At 34.1% G+C, this 20,365-nt stretch overlaps 1 protein-coding gene across 2 annotated transcripts in view; it reads right to left on the bottom strand.

Annotated features, from left to right (window-relative positions):
* Window positions 1–20,365, bottom strand: part of LOC139675766 (adhesion G protein-coupled receptor A3-like) — a 264,407-nt gene that overhangs the window by 96,130 nt on the left and 147,912 nt on the right. For both annotated transcript variants that reach the window (XM_071563839.1, XM_071563840.1), the window contains one exon: window positions 16,821–17,036. In XM_071563839.1, the coding sequence (XP_071419940.1) occupies window positions 16,821–17,036 (216 nt within the window). The remainder of the gene's footprint in view (window positions 1–16,820; window positions 17,037–20,365) is intronic.

The following is a 20,365-nucleotide window of genomic DNA, read 5'->3' as shown; positions in this document are numbered from 1 at the left end:
AATCATGCAAGTGCCCATTAATAAAGTTTACCATAACTAGATTGAATTGTTGCAAATAATCAGAGATCAACAATCCTAACAGAAGGACTATTAAATCACAAAATAATTACTCAAAAGTACTATTCTATTGTTTAAATATGAATGTGGGAGACATGATTGGAGGAATCACTAAACAGGTATTTTCCAAATGTGGGCATGTGAATTCTTCTGCTCTGTTGGTCAGTACGTATTAGTGACTGGAGAGCTTTAACGAGTATTTTCTGGTAAGCTATGCACAGTGTCTGCCTTCTGTATGTGCACATCTTTCATCCTATTTTATTACAATAGCACATTAGTTTGATTAATTTGTATATGTAGAACTGAAACATGATGTTACTAAAATCTGAAATATAATGAGTAAGGTTTTATCCAGCTTCTCTTAACTTACAACAGTAGTAGTGGTTATTTTAATTTAGGTATTTTAAAAGGTAATGGAGCAATTGCTGAGCTATTTTTACAGGGTCTATATTGCAGATGTTTAAATAACAGAAAATCTTTGATGAATAAAAAGATTCTACAGCAAATCAGCAATATAAAGAACTTCTGGCTCAATGTGTACTATGTACCACTTTTTTCCAATTATCTAATCTAGTTGTTTTCCAATTATTTATCTAGCTGTTATACATATGGTCTCTAAGGAGCCTGTCTAATGATCATTCATTGAATTTCTTTAATTTGAAGGAAAATAATTAGTGCTTTCACAACAAAAACATCAGCGATGCAAAAGCAAACAGGTGAATACTAAATACAAGATTTCAGTGCAAACTGAAGCATTTGCTATACCTGTGAAGTCTGACAGTCTTACCTCCACATTGCTTTTCTGGCTGAACTGTTCTAAGATTCCATAAAAAAAGTAAAAGAATAAAGCTTGCCCAAAAGGAAACTGAGGAAAGATGTAAAAGATAAAATTTAAAATATTTTTGCTTTGATCATTAGAATTTTGATCTCTGACAATTGCACATAATTTAATGTTATTAAATGTATTTTTAAAATTTTCTTTATTACAGAATTACACTTTGCATATGGCTTCTACTTCTCAAATTCTCCCAGAACATCTGGAAATAATATTTTCTATCTATTGAAGTCCTTCCCATGTAATCCTGGTAAGGTATACACTACTGGTATACAGGCACAACCATTTGTTACCTTTATGCTACACCTGCTTAATATGAATTATGATTTCTCTTAATACTGGAGCCAAAAGTCAAATTTTATATAAAATTTCTAGAGCAGTATCAGTAGGTTATACTCAACTATTTTGCTAGGAAATTGTACTATGCTTCTCACAAAGTTCTTAAATCAGAATAACATCAAATTTTCCTAAAAACAGTAAGAATTCTTGCTTTTCGTTAGAAGCCAACTTTTAACCTGAAACTCTATTTTAATAAACCTTGTTAAACAACCGTTAATTTTTTTACAGAGCATTACCTAATACACTAGACAGCTAATAAAATCCTCTTTCCTTTTTCACAATGATGTGTGTTACTTGTCAAAAAAACCTAAGTTGTACCTCCATTACTCCAAGCTTACCATAGATTTATGAGGGACAGAAATGGACCCATCCTCTTGAGGTAAGATATTTCCCTTGTGTTCTTCAAAAAATTTTTATCTCATCATCAATCCAATTTCAATTCCCTTGACAAAACCACCTTTCCCTATTTTACATGCGTTATGCAGTGCCTGTACAAGTTTGAAAGCATACATACATTTCTGAGTAGAGTGATAATAAAAATATTGCTGTGTTCTGAGCTAGTTTGATTTTTTTCAAAGTTACAGGTAATTTTTTTGTAATATCTGACCCTGTACAATTTCAATATTTTAGTAACATTTTCAATGTTTTACTGACCTTTATCAATGTCTTATACTGGGCAATGTGTGCAACAGAAATCACAACAAGAATTTCTCTCTAACAATGTGAATTAGGTTTCCATACTATTGGGGGGGGGAGAAGAAGAAATAAAAGAGTATTACTTCTAAGTATGATGCTTCCCTAATTCCTGTTCTTTGGAAACTGAGATCAGGGATAGTGCAACATATTCGGTCACCTGAGAAACCTTTGCTGGATTCTTTGAAGTTAAAGAAAAACATGAAAATGTTTAGCCAATAAATTTTTCTAAAAACTTTCCCCAAGTTTTTTGCTTATACTTATAATTTCATTAAATAGGTGCATAAGCTGCCAATATTGTTGCTGTGACAAATGTAATTTGGAATATTTGTAAGAAATCTTATCAAAAACGAGGAATAAATGCATCATCACCAATATTCATAAAGGTTTAGAATTTTAGTTACATCTGGATGAAGATTCACAGAGAAAAGTCATGTCTGTCAATACTCACTGTTAACTAAGTTTCTCCAAGTTACAGTGTATCGGAGAGCGGTTCTGAAGAGCAGTGACTGTGTGAAACCCCTGTGCCTAACCGAAACTTTGAGCTTCAGTAAGTGTGAGGTTAGCTGTGACATTTGAAGTTATAACAGGTGCCTTACACTGCTTTTTGCAGGAACATTCCTGTTCCCAGCTCTTTTACTTGAGGAGCTCAAGGAAATGGTGAGGTGACATGAAGTCTCCTCTGCAGAGATTTACACAGAGGTGGCTGTGTATTACCTTGCTGGGGTTTCTCCCATCCCTCATCAGGGTAAGAGCCTTTACTCAGTTGAATCTTCATGTTCATAAATGTTTTTACAATGACATATTTTTTATTTTGGTTGTGGGCTAAGTAAACATTCAATACAAGAAAAAAGCCAAACTGCCTTCTTTTCCCCCAGCAGACAGACATCTTAAATTTACCAAAACTAATCATGATATACAGTCTGCCTACTAATTTCTATAGTATTATATTTGTATTATATTTTGCTCAGAGAATCATGGGAAGACTACTCAAGCAATTAAAAGTTATTGAAACAATTCAGTAAAAGTTTTAATATTTATCATGTCTAAAATTCCCACTGGATTTTAAAAAATTTTTAATTGAATAATCTCACATTCAAAATCATTTTAACTTTAGGCAATTATAACTATAATTTTTATAGTTATTGAAAATACAATTCATCTACCAAACTGTCAGTTTGTATTACAAAAAATACCAAAAAAAGCCCCTATAACAAAGACCATTCAAACCCTTCTCCACCAAAGAGTGCAGCACAACACGCAGTAGATGACATTCTGCCTTAATTTGATAATAAGCCAATAATTTCTTGAAAATTTCTGCACTGCAAAAGTGGAACTGTGTATTCAGCTTTTATCTGGACCACCTCTACACTGAGTTTTTCAGCCTGTTAGAGAATGGCAGGCACCATATCTTCAGAGTCTAAGCAGAAGCACCACAAGCAGCCAAAGGGCAAGATATGCCTGATGGATTCTTTTGCTAAGAGAGGAAAAAGGAAAAAAGGAAAAAATAGCCCCAAAGAGCTAAGTATCAGCTGAAGTGATAAGCAGTGCATTAGTACATTATTGGAAAAAGAAATTACTTGATTAGTTTCCAATGTATTGCCTACCTTTAGAGAAAACAGAATCAATGCTAAAATAAATCCTAAAAATACGGACATAAAGAACATCCCAGTAGAGGAAAGAGAAATTAAAATGTCATAGAAGAAATTGAAAAAATAATAAAAGAAGTAGGTGAAAAAAAAATCTGATTATCTTAATTTGTACTGATTATTTAAGATTTGCTCAATGAACAAGCAGTTCCTCATGGTCAAGTCTTTACAAGGTCTGACTTTAGTTCTAAGGAATTCTTAGACAAGGATAAATGAAACCCATAAAACTAGACATAAATATTTTTTTTAAAGACTAATTTTTCAAAACATTGTAAGAAGTAGCATTTAAGAAAAGAGCATGGCAATGTGACAACACCAGAGCACATGAACTTCATAGACTAGCTGATCTTGAAACAAATTTCAACTCCTTCACAGAGGATTCTTCTCTTACTATGGATTCCTGTGCATCTAGTGCTCTAAGAAGTCAAACAGAAAATGGCCTGTATAGCACCAAAGCAGGATTTACTACTCTAATGTTCCTGTACTTGGCCATGGACTGGATAACACCACTGATGGATTCACTACTGTAACTTTTCTTTAACAAGTCTCACATCATGCTGGAATACAAGAAATTTGAACAAATTTGCCTAAATCGAGTCAGAAATTACGAACCTGAAAATACAGACACTTCTTCCAAACAATATGAGATTTATGACTCTTTACGAAACAGTCACATAGCCAGCAAAGCTTTCTGTGATTAGGCAGGAAGGAGAAGGATTTATTCCAACAAATAGTCTAACTGAATAAGCACTAAGAATTTATCTTGCTGCTTAAGGGTTATAATGTGCTTGTACTACAAAATATGTACTTTGGAGCCAATACCACAGGAAAATATAAACAGATATAAGATGACAAAAGCAGCTGGCTGTCTTGACATGCTCTGTCAGCAGATTTATGAAAATTTTATGTACCCGAGGCACCCTACTGAGAAGTTTTCCTTCATACAAGACTCACATGCTTTTTTTACTCTATGGAGATAAAATTGGAGGAATTATTAAATTTTAGGTTGTGCTTTGCCTGGGTGGGCTGCTCACCCTGTTATATGACATAACTCTGGTAAATTTATGTTTACTGCATTTCCATTTTGTTGTCATTTACAGCTCATAAAAAACCCAACTTCTATCCTGTCATTGTATTTTTGTAATTTTAAGTTAATTTCTGCTTAAGGGAGCAAGGGACTGTAAATTAATTGCTAGGACAGCAACCATTATGTAACAGTATGAAGCCATGGACTTCTTCAAGATCTTGTGTTCAAGCAAATCACTCTGAGCATGTTTTTAGGCTCTGAAGCCTCCCCAGTAATTTCTGACCACTGTGTTTTGCAAATGTCCATTTCAGATGTCACACAGCTTTCAGAGCTATAGTGATGCCATGTGATGAAAAGTATGCAACACTTTGAATACGTAGTTCCAGAGTGAAAATTACCTTCTTACTTTGATAATGAGAGATCAGTGAGTCCTCCTGCATGGCTTAGTAGAAGAAAACACTCAGTCAGAATGCAATAACGAGGTGAAATGGAGAAATAGGGAGAGGGAAAATATGTTTTCAAGACTGATTAAGCAATGAAAGACAAAGTTTTTCTACATGGCAGAAGTATTATAGAAGGATCCTCTGGCACTTCATGGGAAAATCTTTGGGAAAATCTAAGAGCGCACATGTGTTAATATATGCAAGCAACCATCAAGAACAGTTATTACAAGTCTTAATTTAAAGTAAATTAATAAACTATATTTAGACATTTCTGTTGATACTTTCCTTTATAACTAAGTGGCCTTAATTCAATTTAGCTGAATTCATTTCTAAATTAGTTCAATTCAGGTGAACTGAGTCAAAATGACTTTGATTCTGGATAAGGGTGCCTACTTAGAGTTTCCCCTAAACACTTTCAAAATTCATTCAGATTAATTTTCCTCAGTGTCTGGGTGAAGACAAAAACCTTAAACTGATTACAAAGAGAACTGCAGAAATGACGCCTGGAGTGTCACTAGAAACTGTTATTTCTAAAACAGTATCTTCAGCAGCTCAGAACTCATTACTTTTGAACATTTCTTTTTAGGTATTATTTCAATTTTTTCAATATATGCATATTGAAACCGACAGAAGAGATAAGTCTGTGCTCTTTCAAACCCTGTGAACTGTTAAATAGAACGGAGTTGGTACCATTATTTCTTCTTTCCGAATCAGCATGGTATGCTTTCACACCAGCACAAAAGAACATACTAGCAAAGCTGATGACACAACAGGAGAAAGAGTCTCAGTCCTAGAAACATTTTCCTATGCTTTTTTCCTTCTTTACAGTTGCATGAAGACATCACCATAGCTTTATGGGAAATCTGTAGCCCATTCCTTTCTTGCACTCCTGATGTTTAATTTAGTGTCCTAAAGTTTTAAACCTCACTCCAGTACTTGTTCACTGAGCTGAATAAACATCTCATCCCTGACTCTTCAGGTTATATAACAACTCCACATGACACATCTGCACATTTTGCCTACAGAAGGTACATTTCATTTTTTGATTCTCCTATCCATTTTCCAGTTGCAGAAGACCTATTTCATTTTAAAGGAAGCTTTCGCTGATGATTTAAGTTCAACTTATATTGAAAGCATCTCTGAGCCTAATGCTAAGTGAAACAGATAAGCTTTTACAGCTTTTGAAATGAAGATACAAAATAGTGCACTAGTCACTTAACATTTCCAGGAATACACAGATTGTTAGACAAAATAAACACAGATTTCACTGAAAGGATTTCATTGAGACTATACAACAGTAAATCAGGCCTAAATATTATAGCAGTAGGTTTTCTGAGTATTTATTGCAGATAGTCAGTTATCAACAGGTTTTAACATTGACTATTAAACTGCTTTCAAATATGTCTAGAGTGATGTTCTACACTTTAGTGAATTCCCAAGAAACAAAATACTGAGAAGCACTGTACAAAAAGGTATCCAGTGAGTCTGATCCTTGTCAAAAGTTCCTTACAGAAACTCTAGCAATTGCACTGTGGAGGAAAACTCAATATTGAAGCTTGACTGTGCCATTTGATTTGATTTGATATTTGACATCATTAAAATAAACTCTAAGGGTAAAATGCACTTTATTTAAATACACTACATACATTCTGACATACAGTCCCATTAGATATTTACTTACTACAGACTTCACTTAAATCAGACACAAAATTGCTGAAAAAGAAGGATTAAAATATAGATGCCAAATCAATCAAGTACACTGAAAGGTCACAGAGACTGAAAACGATAGTTCTGGTGAACAAGAATTATTCAAATAGTTTGAGATACATATTTAATCCTATTTTATGTGGAAATTAAGAATGTACACATTTAAATGATCAGTACCTCTTAAATAGCATTTTGATATTCTGTGGCATTTCCGTAGCTGACTGCTATCATAAGAAGTGCAGCAATAAAGGCTGAACACAACATAGCTGTAAATAACTCTTCAGTTCAATGACTTTGATAATTATATGCAACTTTGCTAGATTATATTTAGTAAGACTTTTGAATCTGAGACACTTTACAAAGAGGAAGTTTATGAAATACAGTAGGCTTTCTGTATTGTAATGTCAAAGAAATGTGATTATTTTTTCTTTAAGTGTCAAGTTCTAAGCTTACTCTTTTTCTTTTAAGAGTAGCAGCATATGTGGTCAATGAAGTGTACACTGCCCAGCTGTGACACCTACTGTATGACCTGTACATACCAAATTAACCATTGTGTTTTTCATTTCTGGTTCATCAGAGTTTTGGTCTGAGGGGCTTTAACCTAAATTTAGGAAAAGAATACAATTCAGTGTTATCTTGTCTATCCATAATTCATAGCCTCCAGCCTGTTTTGATCTAACACAACTGGCCAACTTTTTTCCCCCCCTCATTTTTTTCTTCTTAGCAGTAATGCAGGATGTATGAAAAAATTTTCAGCACAAGGATTAATGGCAGAAAACCTCAAGGACTTGATACTGTATGAATAAGTATTTTCATGCACACAGAGAGAATCTTAACAGATGTGGATTTTTCAACAGTCATCATCACTCCCAAGGTTTGTACATTTGTATTCTTGGTACATTAAGAAAGAGAACTATTTCTACATAAAAGAATAAATATAATTCAGTGAATAAGTAAATCCAAGTTGTGGTACTGTAAGACCTAAATCATTAAAATACCCTAAAATTTCAGATTACCTTTTTCCCCCAAAAACCCCAATTTCATGGATAGACAGTGTTCTGGATATAGTGTACTGTTGTGGAAATCTGCAAGGCATCCAAAGGTGCATGTAAGACAGACATACTACTGCATTTCTGTTTCTCTGCAGAGTTCTTTCCCAAAGCTTCTTGCCCATTAGACTCTTACCGGAGATAAGAAACAAGTCAAAACTGAGCTTTAGACTGACCCTTGCAGCTCTTCTTCTAAATTCAACACTTTTTACTAACATTTGAAAAAACATTAGATTCAAGTTTTTCTAGCTACGTTAAGTACAATTGCAACTTCTGATTAGTAGCTTTTAAATTACTTTTTAGTCACTCATTGATATCAATAGAAGAAAGACATACAAGGCCTAGATGAAGAGTTATTTAAACCCTTTTGGTTTTCTCAGTTCATTAGGAAATGTCTTTTCTCAGAAACAAAGCAAATTAACCTCACTTACAATGGCTGTCTATGTATGAAGTCAAACAATTAATACCTATGTAGAATTCCTTTCTCTGTAAAGCATAGCTTAAGTGCTTCATTAAAAACTAATCTGGCATTTAAACTAGTAAGTTCCTTCATTGATGATTTGGAAACTCAATTAACACCTGTAAATACTGACAGTTTGGGAGTACAATAACAATAATTTAAAATAATGAGTTAATTCTTATGGAGAACTATGTAATTTTGAAAACAAGACTTCTAAAACTCACAGTCAGGAAGGTATGGTATGATCCCATATATACTCTCCAGATCTGAATGCACTATGTTCAACTACAGTTCAACTACTTTACATGCTTTCCTTGATATATTTGATATATATTATGCCAACCATACATTAATCAATAATGCAGAAAGATTTCCCACCATAAACATGAATCAGCATTAAATCCTTCAACTCAAAACAGAAATGTCAGAGATTCCTAGGAGTATCTACTTTTATTGGAAGTAACAAAGAAATCAGGGATGAATTACTTCTCCCAACTAAACCCAGCAAAATCACTGAAGCAGCACTCTGCCCAATTAAATAATTTCTTCATAAAAAAGCAAACAACAAGGCAATATTGGCAGTAATACTTTAACTGAAATTTTACTTTCTGTGTTACAGAGACAATTCTGAACCATACTAGTGTTTTGACAAATCAACTCATTGGTATAGTCATGTCTTCATAAGTCACTTTAAAAGAGGTATCATACATAATTGCACCCCTAGGTCTACACTGTGCTTAAAAATAACATACCCACTTTCTGGACTGAAACCTTGTATTCCATTGCTGACTTCCACTACAGATTCAGTAATGACTATCTATCTGGCTACATACAGTCTCTGGAAAACTCCTATAATACAACAAATACAGAATTCCTCTACAACAAAACCAAAAACCACTCAAAATTCTTTGCTATGTGACCTCATACATTACTGCATTTTCCTTAAGAGGAGTTCCAGCCAACATAGTCACTCTTGTAAGGAAAAAGACTCTACCTTTCAGTGTGCACCTTTATGACATTTGCAGGGTTTGAATCCTCCAAAGGAACCTCCTCCCCTCTGTGCTATTGGCCATTTCCTCTGATTATCACATACAGCTGAAAAGTCAGGGAACAATTAGAATTTCTAGGTGAAGAACCCACATTCAGAAAAAAATTCCAGACATATCATCACCTAATAATCAAAGCAGTTTATTTTAGTAAACACTTTGTCATCATCAGTGGTCCAACAAAAGCCAGCAAGTGAACAGTGAAAAGAAAAAAAAAAAAAGAAAAAAGAAAAAGGAAAGACTTTTAACACACTTCTGCAGTTACTAAAATTATCAATATAGAAATTGGAAATGTCTTCTGTAACAGCAAAAATAGGTAACAATCAATTATCTAAGCAACTGTGTAGTGAAAAGATTTTGAGAAACAAAATGTAATTATTTATTGGATGTTGATGCTTGTTCTGTTAGATCCCATCAATCATCCTCTGAAAATAAAATAAACATTAGAAAGAAGGGTTTCGAAAAGAGTAGCTGAAAATATTTAACTTACACAGAGTTCTATAAAAATATGAAAAATTTACTATTTATGCAGTAAGAAAATTATGAGTATTTTATTTTATACAGTGAGTAAATCGGAGTTTAAGTCCTCAAAAGTCAAAGCAGAACTGGGATGTGCACTTGTACTCTGTATTGTACTTGTTCATTATTACCTTTGTACCATTTAGTTAACGTAAAATATGTTCCCACAACTAATGTACTGTGTTAATAATTGTTACAGTGTCAATGCGCTTTTGTTATGTGATTTATCTTAATTAGTGTACAAACTATTATTTAGCAGCAGAATGCACATGAAGGATTCTGATAGTTTTTAAGAAGGAAACTAATCTTACAATGCCCTTTGGGAAATCCCAAAGAGAACTTTTCTGTAGCAAGACCAATGGTGCTGAAAATCAGTCTTTTATCTAACCATTGTGGATTACAGAGTGGTGGTGTATCTCTCAGATACATATTGACAGCATATGCAAAATCAATATGATTCATGGGTCAGGAACAGAAGCTTGTTTCACAACAAAGCCAATGTGAGTCCAAACACAGAATTTTATATAAAATACAAGTTGCCAACTCTCCCAGTCTTTCTGTCCTTGTACTTACTCTCTTCCAGCTATTCAGATTTCTCTTCACTCCTTCAGACATAAAAGTTTGGACTTCTAACTGTACATAACATTAAAGGAGTATGACTAAATGGCTAAATACCTTTAAGTTTTAAACACAATACATGCTTCTGAAACATCAATGAAATACAGAAAACACTCCCAGATGGCTGATGTTATTTGCAGAATAAGCTTTATATCTGCTAAAAGAGAAGTGGCAAAGGATATGATAAAGAAACCAAAAGGACATGAGCTTGTAATTATACTTTTTAGAGTTCGTTCTAAACATCTGTGGAACAGAAAAAAAGTGTTAAATTCTTCCTACTTTCAAAAAACATAATGAACACTAATTTTTAGGTGTCGAACCATATGATAAACAAACAGGAATTTTATAAAGCCTTCTGTATACCTAACATAACTGACATTTGTCACATATGCATTCAAAGTATTTGGGCACTGTTTCATTTTCTCAATGTTTTGAAAGATCTGCAAGTGCAAGATAAACATTCACATTATAAAAGACCAGAGAAATAAAAAAGAAGGTATATTGGACATAGCATTCCAAATTACAAATGTTCAAAGTGTCACATTAGGCATAAATATATAAAGTAATTATTTGAAAAGGAATAGCCTTAAGAAGCATCAATATAAAAATGTCTGATTTGAGCATTCTGGAAAAAGAAAGAGAAGGGCAGTTTGTCTTGTCTGGGTTTGAATTTGAAATTAAACCATTTAATTAACTGAACAACAGACATTTCAGCTTTTTCCATAACTAGTACTCAGAGTACAATCTAAACCCACCTGCAAGCAAATTAATGCCTGCTCAGAAAATACGAGTTTAAGTATCATACTTGTTTTTACTTATTTTAAATTTTATTTTAAAACAAGGGTTCCATGGCTGTAATAAGAGAGATACCAACAACTATCTTGATACCTCTTAGATATTATATCTAAGAATAAGGAAGAATATAAAAAAATTTTAAATCAAGAATTACAATGAATGTGATTATTTAGAATATTGAATAAATAGGTACCTTATGTCTGAATAGATTTTAAATCACAATAAAAGCTAGTAGAGGACTACATTAAGACTATATAAAAGATTAAAAAAAAGTAGAATCAATGCAAAAGGATGAAGGAGGTGAAACAAAATAAACTTGGAAATGCCTACATCACATAAGATATACCTTTGTAACAGTACCCACAACCTACTCATGGAGAAAGGAGAAACAGTCTTAGACTAGTTACTGTAAAATCTATTTATAGATTTACACCTAAGCAAACTTGCCAGTATGTTCCCAGAGAAAATTTTCAAATTAATATCATTATCCAAAAGAAGACAAGCAAAATGTTTTGGCCACTAAGACACACAAAGAAAATAATAGAGAAAAGAGAAAATTGGGCAACAATCTTTTTCCAAAGGAAAGGGAACAGGCCAAATTCTGATGAGTAATGGGAAATGTCTTGACCTGGGTTTTTAATCTTGACATGTTTGCAAAATATTTTACAAATATGTCAAGATTAAACAAAAATATTTTGAAACAAAATGGGCTTTGATGTTATGTACTCTAGCACTGAGCCCAGTGTCTCACTGTAATATGCCATACATATAAAACTGAGAAACCAATTTTTTGTTTGCTGGTGTCCTGCTTAACTTGGAAGTGCTGTCTTTACTGTATACTTTCTGCAGCTGTAAAAATTGCAGAACTAGAAAAAAAGAAAAATTATAATCTTGTTCTAATCTGTATGATCCAGATATACTGGAAGCTCATCATATTTGATGAGGAAAGTGCTGCAATATTCTCCAAGAAGCAATGTGTGCTGGGAAATTTGAGCAATCATGATGAAAATTATGATGCCAACATAATTCATGCTACATTTATGATGCCTATCAACCTACGAGTTATGACAGAAAAAAAATACAAAATTACCCTAACAATACACTGTAACACACGGCAGTATAACAGCATTTTGTTGAGTATGTTTGATGGTATTTTCTTAATATGATGTATGTGGTTATGGAATATTTTGTAAATCTTCTGCTATAACACAAATCTCATTAGGAGACTGAAAAACATTTGTGCAATTGTTTAGTGTAGAATGGAATGAATTAAGATCTGGAGTGGGAAATGTTTAGACTGACAGATCAAACCAGAAAAAAAAATCAAAAATAGCCACCTTCTGTGCAAGTTGCAGAAAGTATATTAATTCTGTATTACATTTTTCACAAATTCTGTACACTTTTTGCATTCAGTTTTTCTTTAGCAGATCTTTATGTGTTGAAAAAATCTGTATACTTGCACCATAAACATGGAAATATGTATCTTAAAATGAATAAGCAACTCAATGAAATTATTAAAAATGATTTTCACTTTCACAATTCCTCTTTTTGTTTTTAATTCTGTGCTTAACCCCACTGTCTTGTCACTTGGTGGGAATCTTTGCTGGAAGTTCCTTTCAGCATTCCTGGTGACTTTTACCTAAGAATTTATCATTATGTATACATTATAACTATATTTTGACAATCAAAATTTATTTTATGCAAGACAAAACCTTTTCTTACATAGATTGTATATTTTCCAGTATGTATCTGAGACAAGAATGCTTCTAAAATGTGTATAATGTGCTAGTGTGGTATGAGGAAGTAATCACAGGATTTTGTCAAAGTGCTTTAGAATTTGTTTTTGTGGTTAGCATGTCTGGTACCAATTTAACTTCTAACATTTTATCACTTGGACATCACCTGTAATACAACCTGACAAATCAAAAGGTCAGTCTGGCTCAGGGCATAAATAAATAGAATTGAAAAGTTAAATGGATGCATGGAGACTATCATGATGAATTCAAATTTCAGAAGTCAGGGATTACATAAGAAACATACATTACTGAAATTTGAAATCATCACTTCCAATTCAGTTGTGTGTCAGGAGAATAAAGAGAGGAATAGATTCTTCATTCAGTATTTTCACTGATGCTGAAATTGTAAATTATGTTAATAAAATGCATTCCCTAAAGTCGAAGAACGAATACTGAATCTACAGTCCCCTATAAACTAAACTACACATTTCATTATCATAGTACAGGAAGTTTAGAGGTTCATTCTATGTTGAATCAATTCTACTGAGTCAGAGGATGGGTTACAGCTGCCTAAGTGATTACCTTTACACGTTGGAGATACTTTGCAGGATCAGGCTGGAACAGAGAATAGGTTCAAAGTACACTCCAGGTCTGATACCAAACGGGAACCAGGCACTGGATTCATACTGAATGGCACTAAAATTTCATAAGCTATTCTCACACTGCCCTAGTTCAAAAGTTATAACAGCCCTGGAGTGTCATTATCATGTAATTATTGCAATAGCCTTAGACCACAGACAATTCATGGGACAGAATTGGGCCCAAAGAGCATTCCTGTGATGGGATCTCAGTCTGGAGTCCCAGTGCGGGAAGATCCCCTTAAGGATACTTAAACAGAGAGGAAAACAATCACTGTGGCAAAACACAAGCCACTGTATCAAAAATTCGGAATATGCATCTGAATCCTTTTTCTTTTTTTCACCCAGTAGAGTCCAGGCAGGCATCAACAGCCCCCCACTAACAGCATAAATAGGATCTTAAGAGAAGGCATTTGTATCTAAATACTATCAGACACAACTTCTGATCTGCAATAGTCATAAACAATTCTTTTCAAACTTAAAACTGGTTACAGAGTCAGAGTTAGATATAAAGATAAAAATATGTATATCAAACTGCAGTAATACTTTGCTTTAGGTTATCTGAAAACCCTGCAAGTTAGTATATAAAAGACCTACCACAAATTTAAAGCACAAGTGGGTATAGATATATTTTAACAGTTACCTCCAGAACTTCCCTGAGTGGCAGATCTCTTTCAGTGCCTTTTGTTATTCAAAGTCTATTCTTTTTTTAACTGGTTTTTTTTTACTTATTTATTTAAATTTTGATATTTCTTAACCTTTTGGGGGCTTTCTATCCCATTATAACCAGATCAGGCTAAGCTGTGTATCAGAAACCACTGACTAAATTTGTATCAATTTCCCACCATTGCCAGGAAATATCACTATGGGTAAACTACGAAAGTTTTGATTGCATTAACAAGATTCTGCTCGTCTATTTCAGCCTTCTCCCATCAATTGCCCACAATTTGCTCCATGAGTATTCACTTTTTAAATTGATTAGCGAAATTTTTAACAACAGAGACATAAATGTTTATGTTTAGTAAGTAGATGATACGTTTAAAGGCAGCTACACTATTTAGCACAAAAACATATAAACATTCTCTTTTAATAAGCATCTTAAGCTATTTTTCACATTTTCTTCAGAAGTAAACTAAATTTGTGATTATCATTTGTACTTAGTGATTTTAATTAGATTTTTTCCTTCCTCATCCTTAATCCTACACCAAATAGAGGAAGATTCTAAGATTAAGCTCAGAAGCTAAGATGAAGTTCCAAAGGTCAGATATAATAAAAGAAGCAATTGTGACTTCCATCACAAATTCTCTATTTTCCTAAACTTCTCATAGCACAGTCAAGTAGGTTTACTGTTTGCCTCCACTGAGCAAATATAGAAATAAATTTGCTTGTGGAGGATGATGATAAAGAACCCCATTTTCTATTATCAGTTACAATTCTACATGTCACTGTATTACAGAGTGAAGAAATGTAACTAATTTCAGAATGAATTAAAGGAGTACTTAGCCTAAAAGTTTCAGAGAACATCAATGAATTAAGACTTCATGCTTTTCAGTATTAAGTTAATGGAATATATTTGGTCTGCTTATTCACATACCACATTAAAAACCTGAGTACATGTTAGTGTTAAAACCTAAATCCACATAACTAACATTTAGCAGAATCTATAATTTCCTGTATTATGTTGTTACAATACTTAGGAATTCATATACAGGTGGTAATTACTGATCAGCCTGATAAAGTCACTTCTGTCAGAATATATATCACATTCTTTCAAAACTGCTTTCTCCTAGCTTCTTTCTTTATGTGATCAGTAGTGTTTCCCTTTTGTACTTGGTTTAAAGTCAGGTAGGTTCAATGTACACAGGGAAAGATTTGACTGAGATCATTACATTGTGACATTCTGACAACATTTCTGAAAGGGGCTTCAAATAAATGTTCAAACTTACTCTGCATATTTGATACATGCATGATGACAGAAGAGATGAGAAATTTGCACGTATGGTAGGATTCTTTATAACAAAAGAGATACACCAGTGCTTGACCATCCAACTATAAAGAGATTAATTTACTAAAAATATTGGTACTCAGTTTCTGAAGGAGTACAATATATATTGGTAGAGCTGATAAAGAAAGCTTTCCAATGCATGTATATTTCTATGTCAATAATACTGTTCCATACATTGCAGTGTTCCAGAGTTGCTTCTCGCAAAAATATTGTATCTGTTTGATCCCTGACATTTGGTTTTCATCTTATGGATGGCAACCTCTTTTCTTTTGAGAGACAGTCTCTTTTCAGACTTTCCCTTTCACATAGATAGGTATGCTAGCAGCATCCGCAGAAAAAAAAATGAACTCTATCAAAGGAAACAAATTTAACCTATTCCTTCATTATTAAGATTTCTTTTAGCAGAAAATCTTGAAAACGCAAACTACCGTATCACCAACCACATAGTCCATATGGATTAAAATGCACCAAAGAGAAAATAATGTCTATCAAAATATTTTGAAATTCAGTAAGCTAGTAATATTGTCCAGAAAAGCATTATTTTGTCATAGTAAATATTTCAAGAAATAAACCTATTAAAATGAGATTCAGCTGATGAATAACAAAAATTCAACACTGTACTACTTAATAACATGCTCAGCCAAATACAAAATTCCACTTCCTGCTAGATCAAAATTTAATTGTTCCACTTCATTATTTGATAACAGTGCATTGTATTAAAAGGCTTATTTATTATTTTCTTCAGCTACTACTCAAAAACTCCAACATAACACTGTCCCTCAGTACAAAGTCTAGACCATAGTGTAATAATATTTAGTGGAAGTAATTTCCCTAAAAAATACATCTTTGCAATGTAAAATCCCCTGAGAGTGCCTCACTAAAACAAATATTTCTGAAATAAAGAGATTGCTTACACATAGATAAGTTTTCAGAACTAGACCCAGAGACAAAGAAAAAAACCCTACTCATTGCTATTCACATCCTGCATTCTACCTGTTTATTTTAATGGAATATCCACTAAAAACAACAAAATATGTGACACCCAATACACCGGTTTAAGGCCAGTTACATGCTGAAATTATTAACCACTTTATAAAGATAACACATAAAAGACGCATTTTACAAATAAATAGTCAGCCTAAAGGTACTACTTTAGAAAACACACTAAAACAGCTAACTTATATTTACAATGGTACTGACTTACTCTGGTAGAAGAATTCACCAAAGAACCATTCAGATTGCCAGTGTTGCACTTGAAATTCAAATACAGATCAGGATGGTGATTTGCTTCCCATCTTCCCAAATGAGGCATCACTGACTGGTCAGAATTTGCAGATATTTTCTGGAAGGCAGTGCAAGTCATGCCTGTGAAACTAGATGGCTTGATCATAAAGGCTTCCAGAGCAATGTTACGAGATACCTGTGAAAACATTGAGAACAATTATGTTGCAAAGTCATTAACCATAATCGCATTTTTCTACGTGCATCATGCACTTACTGCATGTACTTTATGAAGGCCAGTGCATGTATAGGCTTCTGTATATATTCACAGGGTAAGAAAGAAAACAGAACTAAATTCTAAATTCCTAAAAACTCGCTTTCTAATATGAAATTTCCACCTCTTCTGTCCTTGCCTGGTGGTGACTTTTTTCTATATTTCAATAAAAATGTCAAAGATCAGTAAGAATCAAATAATGTATGCATTAAAAATCCAGTGTCTGCTTGTTGAAAAGTCAAAAAAATCTGAAACTAGGTTTACCTGTGTAATTTCTTGTACCATCTGTAGGTAACGTTTCAAGGAGTTACAAAATTTGCTCCTTGCAGAATATTGTAATCCACATCAGAGGAATCAAGCTTCATTACTCACTTAAAACTCCCAGGGTTAACAGGTTTTCTTTAATCTTGGAAAATCCATTTATATCCATTTATATTTCATTTATATTCATGACTTCATGTTTTCTGCTGTAGAATGGGCATAACGCTAGTTCCTTATTTCACGTTGTTGGGGTAATGGTGAAAAAAATGATTCCTGGATAATGTTGTATGAGGATACAAGTGATCTCACAACAGTGAACCCTATTTTTAAAATTTGGAATATTAAATTCTTTAATCATTTGAGGTTTTCCACTCCCAAAATATAGCTGTAAAGGCCTGATAATGTTCAAATAGTGTGGCATGTCACTCTCAGAATATAGAAACAGATGGGTAAAATGCAGGGTAAACCAGTGTTCATTATGTAGGATTGCTAGATGAGATACAAATAGGGTACAGATGAACCCAGAGCAAAATTATCCACAGAAACAAGCCACAGTTAATCTTGTCTCTAAGCAGTACAGATACAGAAAATGATAATTTTTTGTCCCTCTGATAAAGGCACCACTCATCAGAGGGACCAAAGGGGACTGTTACCTGGGTATGCTGAGAACAGTGCTGAGGGCTGCACAGGTTGAGAGTATGCACAAAAATCCATCCTGTCTAAAGCACTCTGACAGTCTCATCAGCTGGAGAATGAAATGAGGGGGTGGGTTTTAAAACTACTGCATGTCTGAGACAGAAGCATTGAGGTTGAGTTTTGCCATCATTTGTTGTTATCAAAAGGAAATCTTCCTTTTCAAACTGCACATTTGACATGTATACACAGAAATAAACAAAAGGAGGAGCAAAGAAGTGTCTGAGAACAATACGGAAAGGAGATTCACTTGTGTGTGCTGAGCCACACAGACCCAAACCAAGAGCTTTTGGCTGCCCAGGGCACCCCTAGCCTGTGGCTGTGCGCAGGAGCTCTGGAGGTGCCTTCCATCCTCATCCTTCTGGTCCAGTGCTGAGCCAAGGCTCCTGCAAAGCCTCACCTGAGCCCCATGGGGGCTTACTCCCAGCCTATAGTCCCCCACTGACCTGGGGCCATCCTACTCACCATAGGCCACCTCACTCACTGGGACGTGGCTGGGGCCGGTCACCATCACCAGGTCTGTCCCCAACCCCGACCTGCAGCCTGGTGTCCCCACCTGGCCTCACCACAGCTTCTGGGTTGGGGCTACTCAGGCAGCAGAACAATGTCTCCTTTGTTTTACTGCTGCATGATTATCAAATGAAATATTTAATGTATCATATTTCTATATATTTATGTGAAATTGTCTCGTATTGGAAAGCTGCTACTGGCCACTCCTCCTGCAGTGTGTTTTGTATGCCATTAGATAGCAAGGGAAGCTTAAGAAGATCAAAACAAAGTTATCCATCCTGGCATATTTCTGACCTTGAAATTAGTCATTTCACAACTTCATGGAACTGGAAAAACACTTTCGTCTTCCCAAAATTGATGTAGAAGTAACAGTCATGGTTTCCAAGTAGCTTTTCAAAGTACACGGAACACAGTCACGCATAAGAGACGTAGTACTCAGGGACATGGTTTAGTGGTGAACCTGGCAGTGCTGGGTTAATGGTTGGATTCAATCATCTTAAAGGTCTTTTCCAACCTATCCAATTCTATGTTTCAATGGTATATGGCCAACCCAGTTTATAGAGGTTTTTTTGGAAACTGTACTATAAACTGTTGATTACCTAAGCTTTGGGGATTTTATTTTGTAAGGCAAGTAGATGCACTTTCTGTGAGACGGTTTGCTGGCTCACCTCCCAGAGAAACAGACGTGTTTGGTATTAAAGGAGATGACACAGAAATACTCCACAGCTTTGTTTATTTACAAATTGCACTCAACAGTAAACTAATTCTCCTACAGAAAACCGTAAGAAGCAAAAATATAAAGCGTGGCAAAACAGTTAGTGACACAGGTCTACCTTTGAGTACACAGAATTACTGTTTTCAGTAATGTCAACAGCTTCCTGAAGCCGTGACAAGAAAAAAGCTGGCCTTTGCCACTTGACATTTAAAAGAAATTTAAGTATAAAATAACATTGCAAAATACTTCTAAAAGGCACATTGCTGTCTCTATGTATTTAATATACTTTGAGCAATTTTTTTTAGTCTTCTATATAAAGGTAAATTAAATAAAAACCTTCCCATAAAAACAGTCCAACAAATTTTTGTCTTTGTTTGAAAGACTGCTTTTCTAAAAACATACATTGAAGGAACTAAGACTATTATGCTACCTGGCTCACTCTGTTAATTCAGCTCAGCTGACAATTCCTTTTTTTAAATTGCTTTTACTTTTATACATTATTGCTGCAATTGAAATGGTACCTGAAATCACTTTTAAATAGTATTTCTGTGTAAATGCAGTGTACAACTGAGAAAAGAATAAAGGTTGTTTAAAATCAAGAAAGAAAGTAAGCTAACCCAAGGAGAGATAAGGCTTTAAAGTATTTATCTAAAATTCTAAAAGGGTAAGCTTCAAACTTTTGATTTAGATATATTTCTGCTATTTTGGTATTGAAACAGGCAAAAAGAAAGTGTCTCAGTGTCCAAATGTCAACCCCTCAGTAGTCAAGTGGCAAATTTGTGTAGGTGGAGGCCAAGAAACAACAACAAAAAATTCAAACACCTACAGTTTACTCCTTAAAAATGAAAACTAACCCCAAATCAATAATGTTTTTGACATGATTGACCTTTTTTGATAATCAATATGCTTTAAGCAGGAATTGTCTAGAATCCTCTTGAAAAGGTATGTTAAAATCTTCAGGCAACAAGGAATCCTGTTGTCTTTTCTCTTATTAAAAATTTCACTCACTCATTCACTCAACTTGGACATTTCAAAATAAACCCATGTACTATAGAGGCAATAAGAATAGGGAATA

Source organism: Pithys albifrons, chromosome 9 (assembly GCF_047495875.1).
Source record: "Pithys albifrons albifrons isolate INPA30051 chromosome 9, PitAlb_v1, whole genome shotgun sequence".
NCBI lineage: Eukaryota > Metazoa > Chordata > Aves > Passeriformes > Thamnophilidae > Pithys > Pithys albifrons.
The sequence above is the reverse complement of the archived record's forward strand: the minus strand, read 5'-3'. Positions and strand labels throughout refer to the sequence as shown.